Source organism: Carettochelys insculpta, chromosome 16 (genome assembly GCF_033958435.1).
Source record: "Carettochelys insculpta isolate YL-2023 chromosome 16, ASM3395843v1, whole genome shotgun sequence".
NCBI classification, from domain to species: Eukaryota; Metazoa; Chordata; order Testudines; family Carettochelyidae; genus Carettochelys; species Carettochelys insculpta.
In genome coordinates, this window is record NC_134152.1 from 15,957,087 (window position 1) to 15,979,925 (window position 22,839).

General features: G+C 42.7%; 1 protein-coding gene across 3 annotated transcripts in view; it reads left to right on the plus strand.

Moving 5' to 3' along the window:
- The window catches only part of PARN (poly(A)-specific ribonuclease), a 186,779-nt gene extending 167,002 nt beyond the window's left edge, over positions 1 to 19,777 (plus strand). For all 3 annotated transcript variants that reach the window (XM_075010325.1, XM_075010326.1, XM_075010327.1), the window contains 2 exons: positions 2,117 to 2,307; positions 18,891 to 19,777. In XM_075010325.1, the coding sequence (XP_074866426.1) occupies positions 2,117 to 2,307; positions 18,891 to 18,943 (244 nt within the window). In that variant the 3' untranslated portion in view covers positions 18,944 to 19,777. The remainder of the gene's footprint in view (positions 1 to 2,116; positions 2,308 to 18,890) is intronic.
- Positions 19,778 to 22,839: the final 3,062 nt, after the last annotated feature.

Consider the following 22,839-nt stretch of genomic DNA (forward strand, 5'->3'; position numbering starts at 1 on the left):
GGGTTAAACAATCTTAAAGAAAGGGTAAAACTTCAGAAGACTGAAAGCCAAACATAGCTGTTCAAAACAGTTGTTGGGCTACAATGAAATTTGTCCTCAAAAATAAAAACATAAAATAAAATAAAATCACTGGATGAATAAAATAGCCAGATGACTTAGCAGTTTTGGACAAAATTGTTTGCATTCCTGTTATTGAGGCTCTCTCCTTTATCTACTTTCATTAATAGTCTATAACTGATCTTTAGGAGACATTAAATAATTATTTACTCTGGCTAAGACCTGAGGTTACTCAAATCAGACAGCAGTTCCTGGGTCCTGATTACAAGAGCTATGTAATGAAGTAAAGATCATGTGTTTTTATTATTTACAAGTCAGACATTTTATTGTGAAATCTGAATACAAAGCAGTTCTATCTAGAAGTTTAACTAAATTTTGGAGTTGACACAAAATATCCCAAAAAATAAGACATTCTCAAAGAGAGAGAAGCTCTGCTGAATCCACTACAATTTTTTTCATCTTCAAGCCACAAAGTACAACTAAACAGAAATTCCTTTAGAAGATTGTTGGGGACCAATATTTCTTTGTCATTAAGTGTAAAATAGCATAAGATATCCAGGGAGAGGGTTTTAATGCTTTTTAACATAGATGTTATGTTTTGGTTTATGTAAGAGTGGTTATTTAGGAATTAGTGAATATGTCAGTGTGAGATATCATTTTAAATTAATAGAAAACAACTAAATTCATGTTTACGAAGCTTTATCTTCACAAGACTTGCTTTGAAAACATTAAAATGTACACAGATTATTAAGCAAACATCTAATATTTGGATACATAGCAATTACATAACAGCAATTGTTCTTCGATTTAACTATTTAGTGCTCTATTACACATTTGTTAACTTCGATTTTATAGCCAAGAATCTTTGCTCTAATGGCAAATTACTGTGGAATTAAAATGTATAATGTGCAATGTAATTTCAATACATTCTGAATAAAATGGTTAAAATTATTCAGTTAATCAAGTCCTGATAGATGTTTATTATATTTAAGGCAAGTAGTTTATAAAGGAACAAGAGATTTACATGTAGGAAATCTTTATTTTCCAAGACTTGATGTAAATAGTTGATGGCTTCATTTCTTTACCCAACAAATATTTTTCAGATTATTAAGAACCCAAAGGAGACATGAAAAAGTGAGCAGGTCAAGTGTGTTCATTTCATATACGTCTCAGAGCTGTAACAAATAGATCAATTTTACAATGGCCATGTCTACACTAGCCCAAAACTTCAAAATGTCCATGCAAATGGCCATTTCAAAGTTTACTAATGAAGTGCTGAAATACATATTCAGCACCTCATTAAAATGCAGGCGGCCACGGCACTTCACAATTGCCACAGCTCGCCGCCATGTGGCTCGTCCAGATGGCGCTCCTTTTCGAAAGGATAGGAATAAGGGGATTTCAAAGTTGCCGGGGCTCTTTCGAAAAGGAGCCCTGTCTGGACAAGCCACGCAGTGACGAGCCGCGGCAATTTCAAAGTGCCACACCTGCTCGCATTCTAATGAGGCGCTGAATATGTATTTCAGCACTTCATTAGTAAACTTCGAAATGGCCATTTGGATGGCCATTTCGAAGTTTTGGGATAGGGTAGATGTAGCCAATATCTGTTGGTTTTGCCCTTGTACTGCTTTTGTAGCTTGAAGTCTGAACGTAAGTTAAGCCATCACAGTGTCTTCACAAAATGCAGTTATCTTGAGACTCGTTTTAATCAGTGTTTTTATAGAGCTAAAAAAATAATCAAAGTAGGGGGGCAATATAAAGTATACTTGCACAAAGAATGGATCATTCTGCATGTGAAAAGATGAAATTGTGAATATCAGTTTTATGCAACACTGCAGCTAGACACATCTTCCATCAGGAAAGGTAATTTTAAGACTGCATTATTTTCAAGGCAATTTATGCAGTTGATGTGGTGAGTTGTCTGTATTACTAAAATTTATAGCTAGGTCCATGGACATTTTTGATTTTGGTGTACAGCAGCCAGTCCCATCTGCTTTGTTAAATATTCTTTTTGTATGTATTCTATCAAGATGATCATCTCATCTTTTTTTAATTTCAGTTTCACAAATACAAGCACAATGGAAAAAAGAAGTATGAGCCCTATTCAAGAGGAAACTGGCTCTGATTATATTGAAGAGAAAGAAGTCCAAGACACTGAGCTTGATGAAACAGATTGCTGTGCAGAATCTGTTCCAGAGGGAAGGAGGAGAGCCAAAAAGTTAAAAGTCAAGAAAGAGCAAGATCCAACAGGTAAGAGCTGTATAGCTGAATGTTCACTTCTGCCCTTTTTCTGTTTTGAGCCACCTTAACCCTAAACAGGGTACAAGTTGTCTTTTGAGTCCAAGCATTCATTACATTTATCTGTATAGTTTTCTATCTTAAGTCAGTGCTTTAAATTAAAGACTGTTTTGAATTGCAGATTGTGAGATTATATTGAATCAATGTAAAAAAAAAACATTCCACAAGATAGAAACTTGGAAATACTTAAATTTTGGGGCTAGAAGAAAGATGGGGGAGGGGAGTTGGTCATTTACTAGGAGATTACTTTCCATTATAAAATAAAGGCCTCCATGGGGATAATTTTGGTGACTTGAGGCAATTTGTATTGTATCATGGCTATGAATTGTCCTGACAGCTAGGATCATCTGGGACACTTTTGCTTATGCGATCAAAATTTGAAAGTTATGGTGCTTGAAGCATGATTCCTTCATTTCCCCAGGTAGTCCAGCAAAGTTTCTGTGGCCTTTTATACTGATTGAAAATCCGCTCAGCTTTCAATAAATCTGCCAGCTTCTCTAATTAAGTTAATGAATTCTTTTAAATATTATGCAGGACTTACATAGGATTATAAATGTTCAAAGCAGTCTACAAATGTTCATTGCTTCTTAAAACAACATGAGTGGTAAAGTATTAAAAGTTACAGCATAAAATATCCTCCAACTTGAGCATATTGGATACATTTTGTTGATGATGTGTAATTTCCCATCATATGAACCAGGTCATCCCTAGAGATATGTATATGTTCTCTCCATAGTTCCTAAAAATAAAAAGTTGAGTTGATGTAAGCAAACTCATCAGCTGGCTTAAAGAAGCAAGTAGAAGAGGGAAAAAATGACTCCTTTCCATTTTGAATATAGAGAAGTGGATGTTACATGTTGTACATAAACTGGTTTTCATTACTACTATGGGCAAAAATTTGAAGTCCAGAAAAATGCTAAATGGTAAATTCTTTTTGTAGCCACAGCATTTTACTTTGAAGAGAAAAATGTGCTGTATTAAAAATAACCCTCTTTCTCTCAGTCCCGCTATATAAAAAAAAAAGTTCTCATCCCAGGCAACAGAATGATAGCATTATGTAAATATGTCAGTCTGCTGCCTGGGAGGTGGAGGAGAGGAGAGAAAAGAGCCAGGGTGTGGCAGGGAGGCCAGTGCTGACTGCCCTGGTCCCTCTCCCTCTCTCCTTGTACGTGCAACCTCATCCTGGCCTCTGGCCCTGCCACCAGCCCTAGGACTCACCTGGGGGGATGGTGCCTGGGAGCAGCTGCTGTGCCAGACCCTGGTGGGGAGGAAGGTGCCTCCCAGATCCATGCTTAGGCCGCTGCTACTGACTTCCCCTCTGTCCCAGCGGCCGCAGCAGGATGCAGCTCTCACCAGTAGTGTTCAGCTCTGGTCAAGCCCTCCTGTCTCCTCTGCTGGAGAGGGAAGACTGCCCAACTTCTAGTTGTCTAAAATAAATGATGGATTTATTTGGTGGTGGTATCCGGGATTAATGAAGTGTTGGGAATTTCATGAAGACTGAGAGCCTGTTGATAAATAGGATTAACACTAGGTGACTTCCTCTTCATTACTTACACTTACCTTTTCTTAATTAAGGGAAGTGGGGAGTACTTGTTTTGAAGGCAGTAGAGATGCTGCACTGAATTACAAACGAAGTTTCCATATAAATAGCAAGTTGTGTGTGTTACTGCATGTAACCCTTACAAAGGGAGTTATTTAGTGAGGTTATAAAGATATTATCATTTTTGTGTTTTGATGAACAAATCCAGTAAATACATCTGTGCTGCTTTATCTAGATTCAAAAAGCAGGGAATAGCTTTCTACATAGCTTTGCTGTCATGCATTGAAAGGTGTTCTCTTTTATAGAGATGTTTACAGCATATTATACATAATTTTGTTAAATATAGAAAGTGATAGACTTTTCCATATATAGCATATCAGCATTGTTTAGTTTGAAATCAGACTGAGCCACTATTGGTTTGTCAGTACTGGCCAATCATCTGAACTGCAGTGTAGTTCAGAGTCATTCTATTCATATCACATTAACTTGCACAGCTTAAACTTGATGGTAGAATCTGTGAACACTATTTATGTCAGCAATAAGCATATTGTCAAATACAAACTTAAGTGAAATGTTGTCCACAATCATATTTTTGTTTTCACTTTTATGCAAGTATCTCTTTATTACATATTTGAAAGACAAGTATGTGATTATGACTGTATACTGGATCAAAAGTGAAATGAACTATACCACTGAAAGGAATGTTCTTTTCATAGTTAAAGGAACATTTCTGTTAACTAGTTTATTCAGCAACTGTATAATTTCAGTCACATACAGCATGCCAAAATTTTCACACAGTCACAGGTTCAAGCTTTGCATATTAATCACTCTACTTATCAAGTGGCTTTGTGCAAATGATCTACAGTTTAAACACATCTTGAGGTTGTATGTTTATCAAAAAGCATTTAGGGACTAATACCATATTATTAAATATCATCCATGTTTCCTAAAGGAGCAAAATGTAAGATGCCAGTGTTGTGGGGATCCCAGGTTTGTTGGACAGCGGGAGATGAGCAGAGCATTTTACATAACCTCCCTTATTGTAGGTTGCAAAATTCGTTTTGGTTATAAACTGCCAAATTCTGGATTTGTCTAAACATTAAAAGAGCACATTGTTCTACCATGCAACATGTGTATACATGTCTTGTTTCTGTCTTAATATGAAGGTTTGTAATTTGAAAGTTGTTTATATTTGTGAAAAAGACTAAAGTAAACCAAAATCAACCTTTCCACACCTCCAAAATAAGTGTAGCGCAGTAATTGTTTGAATAAATATACCCAGCATTCTATGTGCATCTTACCTGTGGGCTCTGCTATAGCTCTAGTTTTTATTCTCATTTTCATGTAATACTCTTCAGCCCAAGGTAACTTAGGCTGCATGTACACTTACAACATTGTCGTGGCAGAACGAATGAGATAGGTGAAGCCTGGAGTTTACACACACCAAAGCTGTTGAAAGAACCCTTCATTGCTTGAGTTTGTAACCTTTAAATTAGAACAATATCAGAATTATGGTTGTTTGTGCAATTTGAATTTGATGCCCTGGTAATTATGCCTTGTCATATGTTAATTACGTGATCATATTTTTTCCATAGGACCCCTTTTTTGTATGTATTGAGAATGCAAAATGTTCACTTAACCAGCATCTTAGGGTTTTTGTTTAGTTTTGTTTTGGCCTCATTATGCACCACACCTTATTTACTGCACACTAGTCAAACCCTAAGCTGAATAAAGAATTATTATTTCTTTGGGATTTTCTGTGGCAGTCATTACTGTAGTATATGAATGCATGGCAAATATTAATGAATTTATATTCACAACACCACAGGGATGCAGTAATATCTTCATTTTTACTGATAGGCAATTAAGGCATAGAAAGATTATCAGAAGTAGACACTAATTTTGGGTGCCTAATTTGAGATTCCTGAAATTTAGCACAGCTGTTGACTCCAGTTGCAGGTGAGTGCTCAACGCTTTTGAAAATCTGACCCAAGTAAGTTAAGCACTCAGAAAATGAGAACCGTTTGTCATGCCGCACTTTTCAATCCTTATTCAGTAACAAAAGTTTGACAAACCATGAGCTGCTATACTGGGATCTCCCCAGGAAAGGTATTTTCCTAATCCGTTTAAAAATTACTTGCTTACACAGTAAACAAATTAAAGATCTTAAATGTCAAGCTGTTACTCTGTTTTACAGTTCCCAAAGTACACTGGAAGACAATATTTAGTACTTCTGTATTTTTCAAGCCTATCACCATCAGTTTAACCCGGGGACATTGCTCAACAATAAACCAGCAAAACACTTGGATCTTCCTGGTAGAGAAGTTTTTTCAGTTGGAGGCTACCATTGCACATATCAAATCAACAGGTCCTTGTTAGCAGGTACTCTTTTAACACAGCTTCGTTCCTCTCTAAGTTCCCAGAGCTGATCCCACCAGATCTAAGCCTATATTTACAGCCTTGGTGAAGGAGAACAAACTTATTTCCTGTGTGGTTTTGAAGGCTGCCCTGGACACTGCTGACATGGTGACAAGGATGATGGCATTAGGAGTGGTCATGGGAAGGGGTGCTTGGCTTCAGGTTTCTTGCCTCCCATACAAAGTACAGCATGCCATTCAGGATTTGACCTTTGAAGGGACAACACTCTTCTTGGAGAAAACAGATAAAAGGCTCCATAGCCTTAAGGACTCCAGGGCTACCCTGAGGTCTCTGGGCTTTCATACCCCTGTAATGCAATGCAGTCATTTTACTCTGTGCCTGCCTCTAGGCAATTCCACAGAAGCCGAGGGATCACAATAGGTGGAGAAGTCAGAGCAGCAGGAGACACCTGGCCAAGGGTAACAGAAGCCCCCATCGGGGCCTATGTTCAACTTTTGTGGGTATGGTCAAGAGCACCACACCACTTCCCATTTTAGATCCAGCATGCCCTATTTTTTCATTTTGCCTATCTCCATTCTACCGTGCTTGGTGCCATATAATGTCGAACCAGTGGGTCCTTCACATGGTGGAAAGGAGATATGCTATCCATAGAATCATAGAATCCTGGTGGTGTTCTGCATCTTTATTAATAACTTGGTTGAGGAACTGAATTGCACCGTCAGCAAGTTTGCAGATGACACTAAACTAGGGGGAGAGGTAGATACATTGGAGGGTAAAGATAGGATCCAGAGTGACCTGGATAAATTGGAGGATTAGGCCAAGAGAAATGTGATGCGGTTCAACAAGGAGGAGTGTAGAGTCCTGTAGTTGGCATGGAAGAATCCCAAGCATTGTTATAGGCTGGGAACTGACTGGCTAAGCAGCAGTACAGCGGAAAGGGACCTAGGGGTTATGATGGATTAAAGGCTGGATATGAGTATACAGTGTGCCTTTGTAGCCAGGAAGGCTAATGGCGTATTGGGATACAGCAGGAAGAGCATTTCATGCACATCTAGAGAAGTGGTTGTTCCCCTCTGTTTGGCACTAGTGAGTTCACATCTGGAATATTGTGTCCAGTTTTGGGCCCCCCAGTATAGAAAGGATGTGGATGTGCTGGAGCAGGTTCAGCGGAGGACAACAAAAATTATTAAGAGGCTGGAGCACATGACCTATGAGAAGAGGCTGAGGGATCTGGCTTATTTAGTTTACAGAAGAGAAGGCTGAGGGATGATTTAATAGCAGCCTTCAACTTCCTGAAGGGGAGCTTTAAAGAGGATGAAGAGAAACTGTACTCAGTGGTGACAGATGACAGAACAAGGAGCAATGGTCTGAAGTTACAGAAGGAGAGGAGTAGGTTAAGCAAAACTACTTTACCAGGAGGGTGGTGAAACACTGGAATGCGTCTTCTGGAGAGGTTGTGGAATCTCCATCCCTAGAGATTTTTACGTCCCAGCTTGACAAAGTCCTGGCTGGGATGACTTAGTTGGGGTTGATACTGCTTGAAGCAGGGAGCTGAAGTTGATGACCTCCTGAGGTCCCTTCCAGTCCTATGATTCTGTCACCTTATGCTGGAATGCACATCAGCAATCACTTGAAGAAGAAAAGACAGTTACTTACTTCTGTAACGGGTGTTCTTTGAGATGTGGTGTTCATGTCCATTCCAAACCCCTTCCGCTTTTCCCCCAAGTGTTGGAGTGGCCAGCAAGAAGGAACTGTGTGGGGGTCAGTGTAGGAAATGCCTATATTGGGCCCCATTTCGGTGCTAATCCAGAGGGTGCTGCTCCGACTCAACGGCTACCAGCAAGGGGAAACATCTTCCGGCAACTGAGCATCTGCATGCGCGCATACCTGCATTGGAATGGACATGAGCAACACATCTTAAAGTAAGCCAGTTATGTTCTCCTAGTGATACCTCTTTGACCCCTGATTGAGCCAGATGTTAAACTAAAATGTTAAATTATGTATGTACTACAGAATAAAATACAAAAACAAAGAAATTCCACATATTTTGGGAGTCTGAATTTGAAGCAGTAATAGCCCATCATTGAAAGATACAGTCACATGTTCAGAAGGGACTTTTGTCCAAAAGACCCTGTTGACCATAAAAATCATGACACAGCGCACAGCAATTTCAAAATGTCAGCTACAGTTGTTCAGACCAAAGTTTTTTCACATCCTTAATTAGGAAAGCTTACTTTTTCAAGAAGTGACTTATCTTGAGGTATGAACCATTCTTAGAATGAGACGTCTCAGGTCCTGTCTTGTTCAAACACTTGAAGTGATTTGTGACAAGCAGTGGATTCTAATCTGGTCACTACAGAGTTGTCATTTTAGACCCCTGAATAGTTATTACTTATTCTAAATGAACATCTTGTGCTTACATGTGAGGAGCTATTGAGGAAAAACAATTGGAGAAATTAGTGTCTGATACTGCAGTGTCCTCAGCCTTTGCCCTGTGGAAGTACAGGGAATCTGGAGAAATTTCCACAGAAAGATAGATGAATTTTCCTTTTAAACAGCAAAATCTTCAGCATGACACTTCTGTCTTCTACACCAGTCTTAAGAGAAAAAAAGCAGTCAAGTAGCACTTTAAAGACTAGCAAAATAGTTTATTAGGTGAGCTTTCGTGGGACAGACCCACTTCTTCAGACCATAGCCAGACCAGAACAGACTCAATGTTTAAGACACAGAGAACCAAAAACAGTAAGCAAGGAGGACAAATCAGAAAAAGATAATCAAGGTGAGCAAATCAGAGAGTGGAGGGGTGGGGGGGGAAGATCAAGAATTAGATTGAGTTAAGTATGCAGACGAGCCCCTATAGTGACTCAGAAAGTTCACATCACGATTTAAACCATGTGTTAATGTTCCGAATTTGAATATAAATGTCAATTCGTCCGCTTCCCTTTCTACAAAAGAGCGATAATTTCTTTTCAGTAGCACACATACCTTGAGGTCATTGACAGAATGTCCCATTCCATTAAAATGTTGACTAACTGGTTTGTGGATCTGGAGTGTTTTGATGTCTGTTTTGTGCCCGTTGACCCTTTGTCTAAGGGAGTTAGAAGTCTGTCCAATATACAAAGCATCTGGGCATTGTTGGCACATGATGGCATATATGATGTTAGTAGAGGAGCATGAGAAAGTGCCCGTGATTCTGTGAGTAACCTGGTTAGGTCCAGTGATGGTATTTCCAGAGAAGATATGTGGACAAAGCTGGCATCGGGCTTTGTTGCAGGGAAAGGTTCCAGGACTGGTGTTCCTGGGGTATAGCCTGTGGCTGTTAGTAAGGATCCTCATGAGGTTGGGAGGTTGTCTGTAGGAGAGAACAGGCATGTCACCCAGGGTCTTCTGGAGTGTAGCATCCTGATTAAGAATAGGTTGTAGGTCATTAATAATTCGTTGCAGTGGTCTGAGTTGGGGGCTGTAAGTGATGACCAATGGTGTTCTGTTCTTGGCTTTTTTGGGCTGATCTTGGAGTAGCTGGTTTCTGGGTATGCGTCTGGCCCTGTCAATTTGTTTTTTTACTTCTTCTGCCCTTAGGTGCCAGGGGGTGCCTGATTCTCTAGGTTTTAAGACTTGTTCAAAATGTGGCAAACGAATGCCCAAGAGTAACCCACATAGAATTTGTTTGTTGCCTCTGTGAAGGGCATCTCGGAGAATGCTGCTTCATCTGCAAGACCCCAAACCCAGGACTCTCAAAGACAGAGCACAGCACTTAAAAGTCTCGCTAATGGAAGCAGCCTTGCGGCCAGACGTGTCTCCAGCAGGAGGTCAGAGCGGTGCATCTTTAGTGCAGAGCACTCTGGCACTGTCGATGCCACCAGAGAGCTCTCAGTACTGGGACCAGACAGAGGCACCCAGCACTCCAAGACGACACAGTAGCCAGTCCCTGGTGCCTCGTAAGAAAAAGAGGCATGATTGGGGCCAGTCCCCAGAGAGGTTGAACCACTGGGAACCCTCTAAGGTGTCTGCCAGGTCGTGCCACGAATTGGGTCACGAAGTGCAGGCATTGGCGCCCAGGATGCCCTCAATGTCGGAGGCCTTCAGCATGGTGCAGGGCCTTTTACAAATCATGGTGCTCGTGCCAACACCGCGGCAGGAGACTGCATCACTGCCTGAGATGCAGGCGCCAGCACAAGTGCCTTCATTCACGGTGCCAACACCATTTCTGGTACTGGACCACCTCTAACAAGGCCAACCACTGGTGCTGACCCTGCTTAGTCTGTCCTCCCATTTGGTGCAAGGGCAACGGCAAGAGACCGCACAAGCCCTGGGTCCCATGGCACCACCCTGGTCGTTGGCATCGGAATCAGTGTTGGAGTTTGACTCGTATTACTCCAGCTCAGTTAGGAGTGGGAGCATGAGGATGTAGCACCACAGCCAGCGCAGGCACTGGAGGCAACGCTCTGTGGACAAGGGATGGCAGACATCCTCTCAAGGAGCACCTCAACGGCCTTTCTGGACCCTGTGGGCATTTCATGAAATGCATGGGCAAGCCATAAGACTCCTGTCCAGGGTGCCCAGCACTCCTCAGGTACTGCAGGTGGTACCTTTGGCATCACTGGGGGCGCCTCTGCCGGAGCAGTCACAAGGGCTGACTGTGTCGGAGGCCCTCTCCTTGGTGTCGGTGCTGACGACAGCACTGTCCCTGCCAGCACTGTCCCAACTCTGGGTGCTGCCCTCGCTGGTGCCAGTACCTTTGGCACTGTCATTGCTGGTGCCAGCAGGCTTGGTGCTGACCCAGGTGCCGAGTTACCAAGATGTGCCTCTGCCACAGCCTTCTCTTCTTCTGGGCACATTACCCCAGATGCTGAACATGGCACCGTGGGTCCCAGTGCCAGGGACTCAAGTGGGGGACTTGGGCTTACTGCTCCTACTGGTAGGCATGGAGGGGGTAGGTGTATCTTCCTCATCCTCTCTGGACAAAGCCCTGGCTGGGTCCTGGGTATCCCTAGTCATGGAAGATGGCAGGGCGTACCAGTGACTGTTGTGCCAGGTGTATCTTCCTCATCCTCTCTGAACAAAGCCCTGGCTGGGTCCTTGGCATTCCTAGTCACAGTGCCAGGTAGTCCAGCACATGCAGCTGATTTGCCAAAGTTGGCCAATCTTGGCCTCTTGGTCAATGAGGCAAAATTGATGTTGACCCCCACCCAGTCAATGAGTTCATCGGGGCCCTCCTGGATGCAGTGCAGGCGAGAGCCTTCTTGTCAGAAAGCAGGTTTCAGGCCATGACATCTCTTATGCACGAGGTGATCAGTATTTTGACCACGATGGCCAGAGCCTGCCTGAGGTTGTTGGGTCACATTGTGGCATACACATTTGTAGGCCAGCACACCAAGCTGCGGATGCCCTGTCAGAGACAACATAGGTGTGTTGGTAACGGTACCACCACAGCTTCTATCAACACTGCACTGGTGGCTGGACGCCCAATTGGTTTGCACGGGAGTTCCCTTCAGCCCCCTACAAACTTCTCTCTTACTGGTCACGGATGCCTCAGACCTGGGCTGGGAGTGCATTTGGGGCAGCATCAGACTCAGGCTTTGTGGTACAAGGAGGACACCCGGCTCCACGTAAATATTCAGCAACTCGGGACCCTCAGGCTCACTTCAAACATGTTCCAGGACAGTCTGAAGGTCATTGTGTGTCTGTGAGCACAGACAGTACCACAGCAATGTACTGGATAAACAAGCAAGTGGGTATATGCTCCTCTCCCCTGTGTCACAAGGTCCTCAGGCTCTGGTAGTTCTGCATTCAACACCAAATTCTCCTGATGGCGCATTGTCTACCTGGGGCCTATAACTCCCTGGCAGACCATCTCAGTAGGTCCTTTATGGACCACACGTGGTCATTACATCCAGACATGCTGCATTTAATCTTCCAGAAGTGCAGGTGTCTCCCAGTGGACCTGTTTGCCTGGCATCTTAATGTGAAGTGCAGGATGTGTTGCTCTTACTGGAACCAGAGCTTGTGCTCCCGGGCAGATGTGTTCAGCATCTCCTGGTCAAGCCCTCTGCTTTACACTTTCCCTCTGGTGCCACTCATCCACAGGACCGTCCTCCAAAATTTGGTCAGACCAGGGATTGGTCATCCCCGTTCTCTACATATTTTCGCAGAAAACAGAAGTGCCAGTGAGTTCAATGGGGTTTGCTCCAAAATTAAATGCACTCTGAAACCGTCCGTCTTAGCTTTTTTTTATAACTTGATTTAAAGAAATGGTTTTGGATTATTTAAACTACCATGATTAAATTCAGTTCCAGAATTATGAGATTGGTTTATGAATTGATGGGTGATCTGTAGCAGACAATAACACGGAGAACAAAATGACTAACTTCGTATGCTCCCACCTATGTGTTGGAGGGGGGCAGCTGAGAGACCTGTGGAGACCTCAGTTTGAGTGGAACCTGATGGAGGTCTTGTGCTGCCAGTATGAAAATGCCCATGGAATGTCTAGCTATTAAAGATGACGATTTCCTGACTCAGCAAGTGTTACACAGGTGGATTCTGTACTGGACCTTGTCTTAAAGAGAAAGAGGGGAACTGATCACAGAACTAAAATTAATGACAGCTTAGGTCAGGTGTAGCCCAGGTACAGCCCGTGGGCTACATCTGGCCTGCCTCATGGCAGGGAGCAGCAGTGCTTGAAGTAACAGTCTGCTTATTGTGCCTCTCTGTGCTGCAAGGAGGAGAGTACTTTGTGTGGTGTCCCATCCGTCAGCACAGTCTCAGTTCCTATTGGCTGGAAACTGGCTGGGGGCGGGGGCAGCGCAAAACAGCTTCCCTCTCAGACCTCACACCACTTCTGTGTGGCTTCTCCAGGCCAGAATCCTCTCCTACACCCATACTTCCTTCCAGACCTTGTACCGCAATATGTTGCACCAGGACAGAACCCCCTCCTTCACCTAAATTCCCTCTCCAACACCATATCCTATCCTGCACTCCAGTCCTCTACCTCAATCTCCCTTTTGCACCCAGCCTCCACCCCAGACCCCACACCCTCTCCATAGAAAAGTGCAGCCCTTGATCACTTTCCAAAATTTTGGAGTGGGCCCTTCCATCAAAAATTATTGCCGACCCCTGAACTGTAATGATATAAAATTAACATGGCACACTTTAAATGAATTAAAAGCTGTCGAACAGGTCCCAAAATATAGTGGAAATGGGGAATTATTGAGTGGCTATGTTTAGTGGCATTCCATACAAACCTATTCTTGGTCCCACTGTATTTTAATAATTTGATCAGTGACCTGGAAGAAAACAAAGTTTACAGCTGACGCAAATTGGCGGAGTGGTAAATGAAGAGGACAGGTGACTGATAACAAAGTGGTTTGGGTCATTTAGCAAGCTGGATACATGCACACAGTTTCTGACTGACCAGTTGCTATTCTCAGGCAAAAAAATTCAAAACCAGAGTGGGGAGGTACCAAGGACTGGGGGGGTGTTCTGCAGCCTCCCGATGGAAGTGGACTCCTCAACCTCCTGGCTCGGGAGGGTTTGCCAAGAACAGGGGCTCCACAGCTTCCCAGCAGAGGGGGCCAAGGAATGTGGCAGCCACCCCACGGAAGGGTCCCTGGCAGCAGGGTCTGCTGTGCTGGCTGACAGGGCAGCTGCCCCACAGAGGAGCTTCCCTAGAGCAGGAGCTGCTTCTCAGAGGTGTGAGATACCGGAGAACAAGGCAGCCACCTTGTAGAGGGGTTGCTGCCCCAAGACACTGGGTGCTGGGCAGTAGGAGACCCGCAAAATACAGAACTATTTGCTCGTTTTCTTCAAAAAGTCAGGATGTGAGGCAGCTTAAATAAAGGACTGTCCCATTAAAAATGGGATGGATGGTTAGCCTACCCAACATCCTAATAAATTTGTTAGTTTTTAAAGTGCCATTGGAGTCCTTCTTCTTTTTATTATGCGTTTTGTTACAGTTAAATGTGCATGTGTAGAACCGTGAGTAAAGAATTAAGGCTGACGTGGTTACTATCCTTGGACACAGTGACTGAAGAAGAATTGGGTGTCATTGTGGATAATCAGTTGAACATGGCTGCAGTGTTGTGGGGAACTCAGTGTGATCTTTGGATGCATATATAGAATCTCATTTAGGAGAGAGTGATTATTTTACCTCTGTATTCGGCATTGGTGAAACTGGAATACTGTATCCCATTCTATTGTCCACAATTCAAGAAGTCTGTTGATAAACTGGAGATGGTTCAAAGAAGAGCCCACGAGAGTAATTAAAAGGTTAGAAAAGCATACCTGCCTTATACTGATAAATAGCTAAATCTTGATAGCTTAACAAAGACAAGGTTAAGGCAATAACTGATTATTTTATAAATACTTATATGGGCAACAAATATTTAATAAGGGCTTTTCAGTGCAGCAAAGATCAGTATAACACAGTCCAATGGTTGAAAGTCGAAGCTAGACAAATTCAGACCAGGAACAAGACATACATTTTTAAGTGTGGATAATTTTAACCCTATATTTATATGTCTGTGCTGTCCTGAGAGATTGTGTGTGAGAGGCTCTGTTTTGTATCTAATTCCTGCTGTAAATATTAAATTATAATTCAGGTGTTCGGTTCCTTTAAACTCCTGGTCATGTTGAGAATGGTATGTATTGAAAGTCATCAGAATGTGTTAGCTCCACTGTCACTTGGAGTTCTTGCTGTAATGATTCTTATTCAGAAAGTAATATTGTATCCCTGGCGCGCACAGCAGCGGAATTTGTGTAAAATTCTCATTTGCATTTTAATTCAGAGGACATACTCATCATTGATGATCCATTGGCACTCCAAGTGGTCCTTTGAGTTTGTACATCAAAGACACTTATTAGGAGTACAGCAGCTGAATCAGTTTTTTCCCCCCAGCCTTAAACATTGCAACATGATAGGCACCATACATACTGCTAGCTATTGAAAAACAAGAGTTGGACAAAATAGCGAAAGACTTGATTTTGGAGATAGTCTGCTGCTATCTTCCTCCTACTGCTAATATTTGCAAGCCACACAGTGTCTTTGAGAAATATCCTGAATACCATTTGTCTACAAAGAATGTGTTTATCACTGAGGTGTCTGGGCAGGCTGTAAATCTATTTGCTGTAGAAATGTGGCATCTTTGTCCAAAGTTCTCTGTATGAAATGAGGTGAGTTGAATGTGTGTTAGTTGTGCAACTAGTACAACTATGATCCTGTCTTCTGAAAATGTTGCAACAGCTGCACATACTCTCCTGATCACTAGTCTGCTTCATTACCGTTCTGTTTGACTGGGGCTTACAAAAGCACTGCTTGAATGTTTGATGCTTTTTCAGAAGGCAATAGCAGTTTTTTTCAGGTTTTTTTGGGTGTCTGTGCAGGTACACTAGCTGCCCTTTAATAATCTCATTGCTATATCTCAGTTTTACAGGCAGTTATGTTTTTGTTGCTGTGCACCTTTGTATGGTGGAGTTGCTCCTCCCTTACTTCTATTTCGTACCGTTTGTAAGGAGCACTTACAAGTTGTTTTTTAACATGGTTATGGAGCAGCCTCTCTTGGATTCATTCTTCTTCGTGTGTGTGTGGGGGGGCGTGGTTTAGAAATTCTGTATGATGCACTGATCCCTTAGTTGCAGGCAGTGTTCCCTGTAAGATGAGTGCTTGGGAGACCACCCAGCGAGATTCAGGTGCTGTCCAGCTTATCAGCAGAGCACCCACAGCTATCCACAGTGGACAGCATGTGTTTCTGTGGATGGGCCACATGCATCCATGCCTTGGTGTACGTAACAAAATTTATTCCACCCCATGGACAGAACAACTTAGAGGGACCCAAAATATTTTTTCTGTGTTTTAGTTAATTGTCTTGAACAAGAATTTAACAAAAATTACAAATGGTACATAAGACTTTAACATGAGAAGGCTCTACTTGGTCAATGATCCACATAACCCAGTATCATGTTTTTGGACAGTGGCCTGCATGTGGTTTCTCAAAGGCAATGAACAGAACTGGGAAATTTCAAGTGATCCCCAGCATCAGTCATCCAGTTCAGCTTCTGGTAGACGGATTTAGGGACACCCAGAACATTTTAGTTATTGATGGACCCATCTTCCATAAATGTGTCTAAATTTTAATCCTATTATACTTTTGTCCTTCATGGCATCTCCTTGCAACAAGTTCCACAGATTGACACTGTGTTGTATGAAGTAGTACTTCCTTATGTTTTTTAAAACCTGCTGCCTATTAATTTAATTGGGTTGACACCTGGTTCTTCTATTATGAAAAAAAGTCAAAAATGCTTTTCTATTTACTTTCTCCATATCGTTCATGATTTTTAGGTCTCTATCGTGTTTTCCCTCCCTGACCTTAATAATCATTTTTCTAAGAATGTTCTTTTTAGTATCTCCTAGTATGGAAACTTGTCTCATCACTTTTTTTTCCCTTTTCTGTACTTTTCCCAGTTCTGATTTCATCTCTTTTTTTAACATGAGACCAGAACTGTACACCGTATTGAGGATATGGAAACACCATGTATTTATAAATTTGCATTCTGATATTTTCTGCCATCCCTTTCCTAATGATTCCTGACATTGTTAGCTTTGTTGACTGCCGTTATACACTGAGCAGATGTTTTCAGAGAGCTATCCATACTGACCCCAAGATCTCTCTTCAGTGGTAACAGAAAATTTAGAACTCATCTTTTGTGTAAGTAGCTGGAGTGATAATTTTCCAGTGTGCACTACTTTGCATTCATCTCCTTGTTTTGTTGGATTTCATTGAAATACTTCAGAGTCAGCTCTGTTCTAACTATTTGGGTAATTTAGTATCTGCAAACTTTTCCACCTAATACTTTATCATTTCCAGACCATTTATGCATATCTTGAACAGCGCATGTCCCACTACAGGTTCTTGGAAGTAGGATAGTACCACTGATATTTTTTTCCTTATAATTTCACTACTATATCTACAAGCTGTTCTAATGAAATTAGATCAAATTTGTGAAACACTGTATGAAAGTATAAAGTCCCTCCAGTATTTAAATATCACTTGATGTTTGCTAGGATCATTACTTTGTAACCTTATTTCATTTTCACCCATCTTCCATCTTGTCTTGTTTTTAGTTTTTGTGAGCACCCAAGCGATCGAGGCAGGTTCTGTTAGGATTCCCATTAGGAAGTCCTTGCTTCTGACTTGCTAAATCCAGCTGCAAGAGCTCTCTCTGAAGTATAATGCCTTTGCACAATACAAGAGTAAGGGTGGGTTCTTTTGCAGGGCTCACTGCTATTATTCTCTGTCCATCAAGGTGCTGCTGGCAGCTGGTCATCCAGGTAGGCTCACTTCATAGATTGGTTCCATTGTACACACTCCCACATTCACACTTTTCTCATTCGTACTAAGGAAAGTCACTTTAGAGAAAGCAATTTCTTTTACAGAGAAACAGCCAGGACTACTTAGTCTTATGGGATCTATAAACAATTTCTTGCTATTATAATACTTAGTACACACCTAGCAGCTGCTACAAAACAAAGCTTACAGAAAGTTACAAGATTTCATCTGCATTGTACTGGAATGAGTGGAAGCTTTACAACAGAAACCTTACCAATTTCACACCTATGAAAAATGTCTCACAGACTGAAATAAGCCCTTTCCTGCGATATCTGATGTCTGCTTTTTCCTCGCATCACCCCATCAAAGGGGGATTCCTAGGACAACTGGGCAGGGGAAGGATGGGATTTGTCTTTCACTGCAAACTGCTCTAGTGGTGGGAGGGAGGGACCAGAGCAGACCCACCACCAGGTTCCTCCCCTTCTACAGGTATTGTCTGGGACTGAGCAACAGCCTGAAGTTCCTGCAGCTGGAGGATACTTGTGGGATAGTCCCCTCCCAAGTCGCTTAGGACTAGCTGTGAAGAGTCCCTGTCTAGGATGCTCCCTGCAGCACAGGGGAGATCAGACTCACTTCTGCCACCTGGGACCTCCTGCAGTTTCAGGATGCTATTTAGTTGTTGCCTTCAGAGTCAAACTCTGAAGGCAAAACAGAAGTGAGGGTGGCAATACCATGACCTCCCTTCAACGGGTTTGCTGTCCCTCCCACGCACCCCTCCGCACACAGCCTCCTTTTGGGTCAGGATCCCACAGTTACAACACTGTGAAATATCAGGTTTAAAGAGCTGAAAATTGGAAATTTGCCAATTTTCATATCCTATGTCTGTGAAATTGGCCATAATGAACTGCGAATTTGGTAGGGCCCTACATAGGTGGCAGTCTGCGAATTTGGATTGGTGGTGCATGCCAGGTCTGCTGCTCTTCTTAAACCCATAAATACGCCCCCAGAAAAAGAAAACAGTTGAGGATGAAACTTAAACTCAGTAATTTATCCATCATCAAAGCCTGATTTGTTCGTAAATTGTACATTTCATTGTTCTTGTGTACTTAGTATTTACTGCTAAATATAATGATATAAATGTTGATGTTTTTTTCCTGTGAGGATTTGAGCATTACTAATTTACCCTGAATTGCAAGTATTATTTTACAATTTGTTCTATTTTAAGTTTGCTTAGTCCGCTTAAATATTTTGAGATGGTATTTTTTAATGTTGTAAATATCTTTCTCTTCTTTCAGGAAGCATCACAAGTGGCTCCACAGAACTCTTTGAAGTTCCTGACACATGGTAGCCAACATCTGTATTAATAAAAAGTGAAGCTGATTCAAGCAATTGTAAGAGTATACCACTTGGAAGCCATACTTTATTTAAATAAAAATAAAAAGTGGTGTGAAAAAAGAAGTATGTCTCCTGAAAATCAGTTTAATTTTTTAAACGGTCTATTGAACAATCACTGTCAACTTTACTCATGTATTAATTAGATTACAATTCTGTCTTGATTCTGTGAAATCTTTGCTGTTGTAAACAATGTTAGAGTTAAGAAACAAGACTAAATGTGTTTTGCTTTCCTGTTCTGGCATGTTGCTATGAAATGTACAAAAAGAATCAGCACTATTACAAATTTCCTATGTTTGAGGAGACTTATCACACAAGTATTCTCATTTTCAAATGTTCAGGCAATATCAGTGTGCTATCAGCAGCCCTAAAGAGATAAACTTCACTGTTGGTTACTGCTTTCTACAAGTTACCCTGCAAACCTGAAAGTGTTGTCCTTTTTCCATAGTAGGAAGACTTCAGCCAATTTCTGTCTGGAAACTAATCCAAGAACTATGCTATCCTTTTGTCCTCTTGGAAAAATTTAACTTATACTTCCTTAAAAAAAAAAAAAAAAAAAAGTGTGGGGAGGTGATTTCCTTTAAGTCTTGATCTGGTTTTCCATGGTTTGTGTTTTATGTAAAAATGTTTTTGGAATCTGTGACAAACCTGCAAACTGCACCTGCCCTTTATTCATTTAAAAAAATCAGCTTTGGTAGATTTCAGAAACTTTAATATTTAAAATTTTTGTATCATGGAAATTAAAACAGAAAGTATTTCCATAAAATAAAAATAAAAAACTTTCTTAGGACCGGAAGTGTCTATTTTTCACATCATTTATTTGACTTTTCTCTTGTTTTTCCATTCATATATGGTTAGTAGATATTATGGTACAAACCTTGATTTATAAATCTGTTTCCAGCACATCATGCTAGCAAATGGAATAGCTATCAGTTTTGGGTTTTATTTATTTATTTATTTATTTATGGTGCTGACGATGTGCCGACCTACTCCGGGTCCCGTGGGTGCACGTGGGGTGTGATACAGCGGGGGGAGTCGGGTGGCCCAGGACCAACCACCCCACCTTTATAGCAGTCTGATATAGTGTAGCAGCAATATGTGATTCAGTGTATCCACTTTAAAACCTAGGTTTCCACAGTATTATGAGTACCAGGAACAATACCACTCCGATTGTGAACACCACAATGCCCTGTGGCTGTTCTAAGTCCCAATAATTCTCTATACAGACCCAGCTAGACCAGCTAGTGGTATTTACCAATAGTGATTTATTCATTTATTTGTAACTACAATTACTTAACACTTGTTATATATATATATATAGATAGATAGATAGATAGATAGATAGATAGATAGTTATTTATTTGGCATAAGCTAAATACTAGGTTACATATAACTATATATAATTACATGTGACTTACCAATAACATCCAATGCTCCCACATTTCACCAATAACTACGTTACAGCGGCCCTTTAAGTCAGAGATACGGCTTGGTTGGGACCTTTCGTGGTGGTGACGTCCGGGTGATCAGGCCGGGGTCTGCTGTCTGGACTGGAAGTTGCTAGCCTCCGCCTTGTGTCCAGGAGCCCACCCCCTTATTCCTGCTAAATCACCTTTTATACTGTTTCTTACTTGGGGGTTTGATACCTGGCCAATTAAAGCGTTTGTTACCTAATTTGGGCTTTCTATCCTCCCGGCCTGTTAGAACGTGTTACAAGATTTCCTCTGTCCTTGGTCTTTTTCTGAACCTCCCCTGAGACCCTCTGATGTTGTACAACCAAGATGTTCTCTTTGGGGGGGCTTCCAGCTACTAGCCCCAGCTGTTCTCTTTGGGGGCTTACTATCTGCTTGTCAGGATGTTCTCTTTGGGGACTCTCCAACTACTTGTCAACTTTCTGATTTCTTTCTCCTGGCCTGACTTCAGACCTTCCCGCCGTTGTATGATAGCATTCCAAGATGGAGTGTATGGTCATTCTGCCTTGCGAGTGAGGCCCGGCCACCAGGTGCTCGTGCTCCCACAGGTGCTTGAACCCTTCCTATTTAAATACAATACAAGAAAATCCATTGGAAGTGCCAGGGTGAAAAAAAAAAAAAAAACAACTTCCCGCCCTTTATTGTTCTTTAATGATCTGTAGCAACTGCCTCAAGGTCTTAAATGCAATTTTTTTTATTTTCCTCTGTGCCTTTGTTGTGAAATACTAGATCCTGATTTACTGAAGGCAGCATGGTCATCTGACAGTCCAAAAATGGGTTGGTTTATATGGGAAAAACAAATTTTGATTTTAGTACTAATTTTTGCTTGACATTGTCTACTCCACTGCTTTGTCCATTGAGGAGGAGAATGTATGACTGCAGTGCAGGTGATGATGGTAATGAGTCTGAATGAACTCTGTTGCTGTTGGGGCTCCCCAGGATCTTCAGTACCACGATGTCCGAAGTAAAACTTAATGGTTACATCTACATTAGAGTGCTACTTCGAAGTAGAGCCTTCTAAAGTAGGACATTGAAAAACACTACTTCGACATGTAGCTTCTATACACGTGCCGGAGCTGGCACCGTTGACATGCAACCTCAAAATAGCAACGCAGTACGTCAAAAGGGGCTGCCCCAGACATGGAAAGGGAACATCCACATATACAGGCAGACTCTTCTGAAAGCTGGGGCCAGGAAAGGCTGTGGATGGGGTCACAAGGCAGACAAGCCCTTCCGGGGCTGCAGCAAGCCACACACTTAAAGGGCCCCTTCCAAACACACTCGGCCTGCACAGCATGAGACCAGCAGAGTTGCCACAAGCCTTGCAGACACAGTGCCTACAGGAATGAGCCTGGTGCAGCAACAGCAGCAGATGGTTGTCCTGCTGGCTAGCACCAGCGGAGTGGGCATCCTGCTGGCCGCAGTGAAGGTGGCTGCCCAGCAGCTCCTGGCAGGGGAGCCCCCTCCAGGGGCAGAAGGGGACGCCAGACCATCAGGCCCTCATGGCTTCCCCCCTACCAACATGGCCTGCTGGCTCTGGAGCCACCCTACCAGCTTTGAGTGGTGGAAGCAACTCCTCATGGGGGAGTGGGACAAGGACCAATGGCACCGGAATTTCCAGATGAGGCAGCAGACCTTCTTGGAGCTCTGCCAGGGGGCTGACCCATGCCTTGAGACACCAGGACACCTGAATGCAGTGCCCTCCCCATCGAGAAGAGGGTCACAATAGCTGTCTGGAAGCTGGTGACTCCAGACAGCTACTGCTCCGTGGGACACCAATTCAGCGTGTGCAAGGCCACAGCTGGGGCTGGCGTCATGGAGGTAAGGAGGTCCGGGCACGCAACCATGGTTGGGTGGAGAGCCTGGGGTGGGCTGGGCACAACCCGTACACCCTCACAGGTGCCTATGTCCTCTCCCTGCAGGTTGTCCATGCCCTGAACACCCTGTTCCTGCAGTGGGTCATCCTCACCAGGGGGCTGGACATAGCCATCGTGGGCTTCGCTGCACTGGGGTTCCTGAATTGCTTCGGGGCTGGCAATGGGACCCACATATCCATCTGTGCCCCAGAGCACAGTAGAGGACAATTTACAGAATCACAGGGCTGGAAGGGACCTCAGGAGGTCATCTAGTCGAGCCCCCTGCTTCAAGCAGGATCAACCCCCACTAAGTCATCCCAGCCAGGACCTTGTCCAGCTGGGACTCAAAAACCTCAAGGGATGGAGAATCCACCACCTCTCTAGGCAACACATTCCAATGCTTCACCACCCACCCGGTGAAGTAGTTTTTCCTAATATCTAACCTGCACCTTTCCCTGTTCAACTTCTGACCATTACTCCTTGTTCTGCCATCTGACACCACTGAGAACAGTTTCTCACCCTCC